General features: G+C 44.9%; 1 protein-coding gene across 1 annotated transcript; it reads right to left on the reverse strand.

Moving 5' to 3' along the window:
- Positions 1 to 287: 287 nt before the first annotated feature.
- Positions 288 to 635, reverse strand: LOC136495699 (rRNA 2'-O-methyltransferase fibrillarin-like). Its single transcript, XM_066491558.1, has one exon. The coding sequence runs from the start codon at positions 633 to 635 to the stop codon at positions 288 to 290; it is 348 nt and encodes a 115-aa protein (XP_066347655.1).
- Positions 636 to 8254: the final 7619 nt, after the last annotated feature.

Here is an 8254-nt window from a genome sequence, read left to right on the forward strand (position 1 = left end):
ATATTGTATTTGTGTATATACACAATTTTTTATATTACTTTGTGTTTTTATGATATAAAAATATAGAATTTATAATTTTAAAAAAAAATATTTGTAGGGGCGGTTGGATCAGGAAACCGCCCCTAAAATTCATTTGTTGGGGCGGCTGGATCAGGAACCGCCCCTACAAATGCATTTGTAGGGGGCGGCTGGATCAGGAACCGCCCCTACAAATGGTAACCTAGTATAAATAGGAGGGAAGCGCACGGGAGTCATCGTTTGGGCGCTGGTCTCTTCCTCCGACGCCGTCAGGCTTGCCTAGGGTTTCCGCCGCCGGTCCCGTGCCCGCCGACACTCAGCACCCAGTCCCCGGCGGCCCGCCCCCACGCGCCGACCCAACGCGGCCCTCCCCCGCGCGCCGACCCACGGGGTCCCGCGCCGGCCCCCGGCGCCCTCCCCCACGCGCCGACCCCCGGCGTCCCACGCCCGGCCCCCGGCGCCCGCCCCCCGCACGCCGACACCCGCACCCGGCCCCGGCGCCCGCCCCGCGCGCCGCGCCGAACCCCGACGTCCCCGCGCCTGGCCCCCGACGTCCTCACCCCACGTGCCGACCCCCGGTGACCCGCGCTCGGCCCCCGGCGTCTCGCCCCCCGCATGCCGACGACCCGCGCCCGGCCCTCGGCTCAGGTTTGTTCCGTCCCTTAACCTTCTTCTTGTCTTCAGTTCCTATTAGTACATTTCCTAGATGAATTCTTTTGTCATTGGATCTATTTCACTGTGTGATGGCCATTGCTTGTTCTCCCCCATATGTTTGCGAGCACGAATGGTTGTGGTGGTCAATACGAAACATGTATGTAATATTACAAATAAGAAAAAATATCTGTTAATGTCTCAACAATGCTTAATTCGATTTCACAGAACATGAGAAAAACTATTGCTTACCACTGCGCTAATTGGAGTAAATGTGTCCTGTCCTTTAGCCAAAGCCCATGGAAGACCTAGCAGACTACAAATATATCATATAATAAGTATAAGTAAATACAAGGTAGATAGAAGTTTTACGTCAAGTCATTGTGCTTACTTCTAAGATTATACAAAGAGTTCTGTTGAGAAAGGGTGTGTTTTCAAAGTTTAGGGACCTAAAATGCGTTTTCAAAGTTTATGGACTTAAATGGCATTCCTTGACAAGTTTAGGGGCCGCTCATACATTAAACTCTTATGGAAATATGAAACATATACGTACTGGATCATTGAGGTCTTGCTGCATTTTTTCTAATAGACATGATATGTCATATTAGAAAACAAATGACTTATAAAACTATGAGACTGATTTGCTCCTGAATATGTTTCAGGAATCACCAGGATAACATTTGCCGGTTAAGAAAAAAATACTCTAACAAAAAAGAAAGCACACAGTTACTATATGTAGTAATACCTACCTTAGCAGCAACTTGAATTTCTTTTGCTGTCATGTCCAAAGCAAGTGCATAACCTGGAAATTGTTGTTTCAATGTTAGTAAAGCATGCATGCCACAGTTGACATACAGAACTGTTATAGTATACTACTCCATTTGTTTTGAAATACTAAATATCATAGGAATTGTAGAACATAATGTAAAGCAAATGGTCCATGTACGTACCCTTCCTTAATTATAGGGATTACTATTTTTGGATTGGTGAAGACATTACTAATAGGTACCCCTATAATTAGGGACAAGTTTTTTTAATGCTTGGATACCTTATATTTCAGTATGGAGGTATTTATTACAGGTTTGTCACTATATGGCAGCTAACACAGAGATCTTGGTTTTATGGAATGGTGTCACCGAAAAGTTTACTAATCAATGTGTTTGTATTTTACATTTTTTCATAGACCATGACTATTATTACCTTTATCGTAATTGTGTCATCAGGTATGCTTGTGGATGTACTTTTTATTGAATATTCTATACTCTCCGTTCTAGACCTGAGAATTTTTTGGACCAAGACCAAAAACAAAGTTTGGTTCGTTTTGGGCTAAACAATTTGTGCCCATGACCATCATATGGGCTGTGTCAAGTCATCAGTTTGTGGTTAGACCTAGGCTGTGTCACTCATCGTTACTCAAGTTGCCTTCACTTGCTGTCATGTGTTACATCTGAGTGCTACATCCATTAAGAGTGCTCTATATTGCTCTTGTATAATTTTGTCCACTATAGGTTAGAAATACCATGTGACCCAATAATATGGCTGTAATGTATTGTCCGGACATAGTCAGGTATCTGTCAAATGCAATGCTATGGTTGATACAGTTACATGTCCAGTAGTTGACTGTCCTGGTGATCGCAACCCTTCATTTGCTTTCGTGCCTTTTTTGTGGCTGGTGTATGCATTTTGCATGGGCGTCTTCACCTTTCTAGGAGTTGAGGTGCATGATCCCAACAATATGGCGAGATCCACTTTGTTCCCTCTAACTCTTTTTTGCCTTTTGAACTAGAAGGGTCATGCTTTAGTTAAAAGGCTTTGCATGTGTAGGATGTTCTAGTTCTGGGCATATATGGATTCTTTTTCATCTCTTGCTAATTTTACTGCAGTTCAGCTTGTAGTGATCGTTCTTTCTTTTTTGAATATGTACTCATCATCTTTAGTCTATGTTTGCTATTAGTGATATTTGTTACAATACAAGAGCATATATAATGCAGATGCAAAAAACATATATTTTAGATAGGCCTGGATAGTGGCTTGTCAGTACTATTAAATTTTATCTAGCTATCAGTACTATTAAATTTCTAAAAACTGGATAGTGGTCATTTCAGCTAAGTGTCAGTGCTCATTTCAGTTAAGTTTCAGTGCTCATTTTAGTTAATTTTCAGTGCTCATTTCAGTTCAGTTTTAGTGCTCATTTCAGTTCAGTTTTAGTGCTCATTTCAGTTCAGTTTTAGTGCTCATTTCAGTTTCAATTTTCAGTGCTATTTTCTGAATGTGAACTACTTGATGCTGTGATCTACCTAATGTTGTGATCTACCTGGTACCTGAATGCTGCTGGCTGGCTGTAATCGGGCTTGCTAGCTGCTGGCTCCTACTACTACTCTACTTATTAGGCAGTATCGGGCTTGCTGGCTGCTGGCTGCTGGCTGGTACCTAGTGGCTGCTGGCTGCTGGTTGGTCTCCTACAACTCCTATTACTACTACTTGCTACTCCTACTACTACTCTACTACTATACTCTCCTCTACTCCACTCTACTCCTCTCCTCTCCTAAGCAGCTTTTGCTACTTCTACTACTACTCTACTACTTCCCTAATACTACTGTTTACTACTTCTACTTCTGTCTTCTATCAACTACTGGCTGCTGGCTGGCTGGTCTCCTACAACTCCTATTACTACTACTTGCTACTCCTACTACTACTCTACTACTATACTCTCCTCTACTCCACTCTACTCCTCTCCTCTCCTAAGCAGCTTTTGCTACTTCTACTACTACTCTACTACTTCCCTAATACTACTGTTTACTACTTCTACTTCTGTCTTCTATCAACTACTTGTACTTCTGTCAACTAATTCTACTACTTCCCTACTACTACTGTCTACTACTTCTGATTGTCCAATCTGCCTATTAGGTTCAGAAGATATTAAGCATATGATGTTCATGTGTGATCGAGCAAAGTCAGTATGGCAGCTGTTGCTTTTTTGGGAAGCAGCACCTGCTTTTTTTTTTGCCAAATCTCCCCTCTCCTCTATTTTTGCCGCCTTTCCTATCCTCTATGTTTGGGAAGCAGCAGCTGCTTTTTTTTACACCTTTTCCTCTCTATGTTTGTTAAGCAGCTGTTGCTTTTTTTTTTGCCAAATCTCCCCTCTCCTCTCCTCTCCTTTGTTTTGCCGATGATGAAATTGTCCAAGTCCATACATTATATGGAATATGAGCTGATGATCAAGAACTTGTGAGGAACTTGGCATCATTAGCAGCCGCCCCTACATTACCTTCTCCTCTCTTCTCTGTTATGATGCCTTGATGCTCCAAGTTCAAGATCAAATGATGATTGACATGTTTCTGAGGCCTCTACCACTGCTACTTCTCGTTTTTTATATTGTTGTTTTATAGGACTACTTTGGTTTATAGACCTTTTTGATTTCTTATACCTTCTCGCGTACCTAAAGCACACTTTCTTGCATCTTTTAGAACAAAGCGCGAAATAATGTCATGGACAACAGACAGTGCAGCTCGATGCCCCGAGCATGATGAGCAGCCAACCCTTGAGGAGCAAGCACTAGAGGACCAGCTTACTCAGGAACAGTTCGATAACGAGGTAGAAAAGGATCTAGAAGTGATGCTTACTCAGGAGGAGTGTGACGAGGAGGAAGGCCCCGAAGGAGAGGCTGCTGAAGGCGAAGAAGAAGAGGATGATGAGTCAGAAGAGGGATATGAAAGTCCTGAGGATCCTTTCCCACCTGAAGCAAGAAGGAGGCCAACGGAGGAAGATTTGGACAAGGATTTTGACCCGAACGAGGAGGTAGGGAAGAAGCCTTAGCATGTAAATTTTGCTAAAGCTTTGGCTGTGTTACCTCTGCTAACACTTTGACCTGTCCTATATACAGGTCCCTCCTGAAACTCAGAAAAGACGACGTCGACGTCCGCGACATCTCGCTGGACAAGACGGAGTAGAGGAAAGGAGAGCAGAGGCAACAACCACAGAGACGGATCATGATGGCTCTGCTCAACAAACTCAAGACACAACCACGACTACCAAGCCTAAGAGGAAACGAGGGGATAGAAAAGGAAATCTATATCCAGATAAGGCTTGCTATGTGATAACGGAGGTTGGGCCAGTAGGGGAGATCCATGAGCCGAAGGAATTAAGAGGACGATTCCGTAATGCGATCGGGGCCCTAGTAAGAGATAAATTGAACCCAGCAATCCCTAACTGGAAAGAGGTACCAGAGAACATAAAGAATGCACTATGGGATAGGCATCTGAAGGTCAATTTTAGATTTCCAGAGGGTAAGCACGAATTGGTAAAAAAATGCTATCAGGATGATGGGAGAGTCATTTCGACGTTGGAGGTCGGAGCTCAACACGAAGTATATCCAAAAGGGGTTAACTCCCTTCAACGAGTTCGGCAAAATAACTCCTAGTCAATGGGAGGAGCTCGTGGCTCAGAAGACTTCAGCGGAGGCATTGGAGCTCAGTGCCCGTAACACCGAGCTGGCGAAGAGGAACAAACACCACCATCATCTAGGCCCCGGTGGCTACTATGCCAAGGAAGAGCAATTTAGGAAGATGGATGAAGAGGCCGCAGCTGCTGGGAATATCGATGTGACGAACTTGAAGGTACGCTCAAGGAACTGGATATATGCGAGGAGTACAGAACCATCCGGACAGTAATCTTAAGTTTGATAAGCCGGAGACCCAAGAGGCGGTATCAAGGATACTGAAATATGCTGAAGACAAAGAGACGGGCTCATTCAATCCTTCCAGAGAGAGGGACGAGCTTAGCCTTGGCTTGGGAAACAAGGAGCACACAGGCCGCACCAGGGGGCTAGGGAAAAGGATGACCTAGAAGCAAGGATTCGAAGAGGACAGGCACATGTACAAGAAACATGGCCGAGACCGGGAGACTAGTCTTGAGCTCCAAGTGAAGGCTCTAGTTGCGAAGGCGCTGGAGGAGCAAGGAATGTCTACGGAGCCACGTATATTAGTGACGCCGCCGGGAGAACTGGCATTAGTTGGCAGCCCTCCGAAAGTTCCTAGCAGCCAAGGTTCCACTGCAGCCACAACCCCAGTCGATCTCATACGGGAACCTACTAGTTGCACCTTGGTGTTTCTCAGCGGCCGGCAGAACACTGTGATGGAGGTGGCAACGGGTGTGGCACATCCTCCTGGTGGCTTACACCACAATAATAAGATACCGTCGGAATACACTAGGGTCGAGGTGCATACAGTGAAGCCCGAGTTCATGCAGTGGAGGATAGACTACGCAACTCCCGAGGGGCTGGTGTTACTCGGAGACGTTATGGGGCTAGTTCATCCTCTGGCACAAACGGGACATTATATTGACTGCTTCTTCGCCGCCTCTCCCTCTCCCAAATTTGGAGCGAGTTGTTGAGGACGGGGAGATATTTTCACCGTCTCGTGACCCCCACATTCCTGAGATGCCACATTCTTCCCCGCCTCCTATCGAGCATGTGCCTGATGAGATGCCACAACCTTCTCCAGCTCGTACCGGGCAAGTGCATCATGAGATGCCACAGTCTTCTCAACAAGCACAACCGATACATGAACAACGAGTGTCTCCTGAAGAAGGTGATGCACAAGAAGATGAGGACGTGCCTGAATGGGAACTCCGAAAGAAGATTCCAATCAACATAAGGCCAGTTTATGTTCCGATCAAAGACGTCTCGTCGGTGTCCAAGTGGTATTCCCATGATCAGTTCAAGCCTGAAAACCAAGTTAAAAAAGTCCCATCACGGGGTTCTGAGGAGGCCGTCAGTAGCAAACTCCACCAAATTGCAAAGCAGTATCCAAATGTTGATGCCATCGAATGGTCAAAGGATTGCCCGAAAAAATATGAAAGAGGCAAGCCCTTCCTACCAAACCGGGACATCCAGCGCCTACCACTTGGAATGAGAAGGTTCCATGATTGGTACTTGCGTGTTCTCCCAACGAGCATAGATATCATACAAGCATGCTTTCCCACCGGCACATTTGGAAGCCCAGCCGGGAAAATTGTCTTTGACTTCAATGACATGCACACATGCTTTCACCTGGGAGAAATGGAGATGAATCTAATTCGCACGTGGTGCCTGTAAGTCCTTGTCCTCCCGATATGATATGAATGTAATCTTTGAATTATGTTGTAACTAACCCACGCCGTGATTTGTAGAATGCAAGTGCACATTGTCAAACAAATGCCAAGTGTGAAAGCCGGGTATGTAGACCCTCAAGCTATAGCCCAAACAAATTTTAATTACCCTAAACGGTGGACACTGGATGCCAAAGAGCTAGCAGCTGCAAAGACTCTTCGGGAGAAAGAGCGCATCCGTAGTGCGAAGCTAAGGGAAGAGTCCCTTAAGGTTGCGGCATACATTGCCTTGGCTTTCAAAAATCTCCAACACCACTCTACTATATGGCTACCATACAACTTCGAGTAAGCTCAACTCTATACTTAAAGCTTTGTTCGATATATTTCATTCGATGCAAAAGGGCTTATCTAGTTCTATGATTAAATCCATGCAGCAACCACTGGATTTGTATAGCCATCGATGTCGGGAGGAGCATGGCATGGGTCTTTGATTCATTAGATAAGGACACGGTGACATACAAAGACTTCATATCGATTCTCAAGACGTATACATATCGACAATCCTCATTAGCTTATATGTTTGTATACATACTTGTAACGTTCACTTTTGGATACTAACAAGTTGTATTTGCTAAAATAATTCGAACAGGGCATTTAGGTTCTATGTCACTAATCATCATGGAAGGCATGATCCAGCAAGGAAGGAAAAGCTGGCTATAAAAACACTATGTGCGGTAAGTGTAACTTACTTCTTCAGTACTCCGTTACATGGCTGTCAAAAGCATTACTAAACATTTTCATATGCAAAACACACAGTGCCCCAAGCAGAAGCCTGGGAGTGTACATTGTGGATACTATATATGTTCTATGATGGGTAACACCGGTGCCTACAGGAGACACCCCTTAAGGGTAAGTTTGAACCTCTTCACCCATAGTATAAAAACTTCGTAAATGGTATGAAATACTAAACCGAAACTTGTTTTCTTGTAGTGGAGAGAAGAGAAAGGAATGAAAAGAGACCCATACAAGGATGACCAACTCTTAGAGCTCGTCGGCGACCTTTGCAACTTCATATTGGACCAGATTGTACACGTCAGAGGCGCCTACCATGACCGAGAGTCTGAGTTAGGTACAAATCCTCAGTACCAACACCTTCGTGAGACAGAAAGGCTAGCTCTAGGACGTTGATAACAATGTGTATGGAATTTGTATATTTAATGATGGATTGTATATATTCATGTGAATTGGACTTGTAATTGTAGTTTATAGAATACTCTTATGTTTGTAGTCGCGGTCGCGGGGTGTTCGGCAACGCGAACGCTGGTCACGGGGCGTTCGGCAACGCGAACGCGGTTCGGAACGTTGGTTGTGGGACGTTCGGCAAAGCGATTTTGAATTGAAAAAGCGATTTTTTTGGCGGGAAAACGTACTGTAGGGGCGGTTCTAGATTGAACCGCCCCTACAAATACCCGTTGGTACGGGCGGCTGGTACTACAGC

This window comes from Miscanthus floridulus, chromosome 12 (genome assembly GCF_019320115.1).
Source record: "Miscanthus floridulus cultivar M001 chromosome 12, ASM1932011v1, whole genome shotgun sequence".
NCBI classification, from domain to species: Eukaryota; Viridiplantae; Streptophyta; class Magnoliopsida; order Poales; family Poaceae; genus Miscanthus; species Miscanthus floridulus.

Coding starts and splice junctions, on each gene's coding strand:
- LOC136495699 (XM_066491558.1), bottom strand. CDS start 635: ATGCGGGGGGCGAGACGCCGGGGGCCGAGCGCGGGTCACCGGGGGTCG.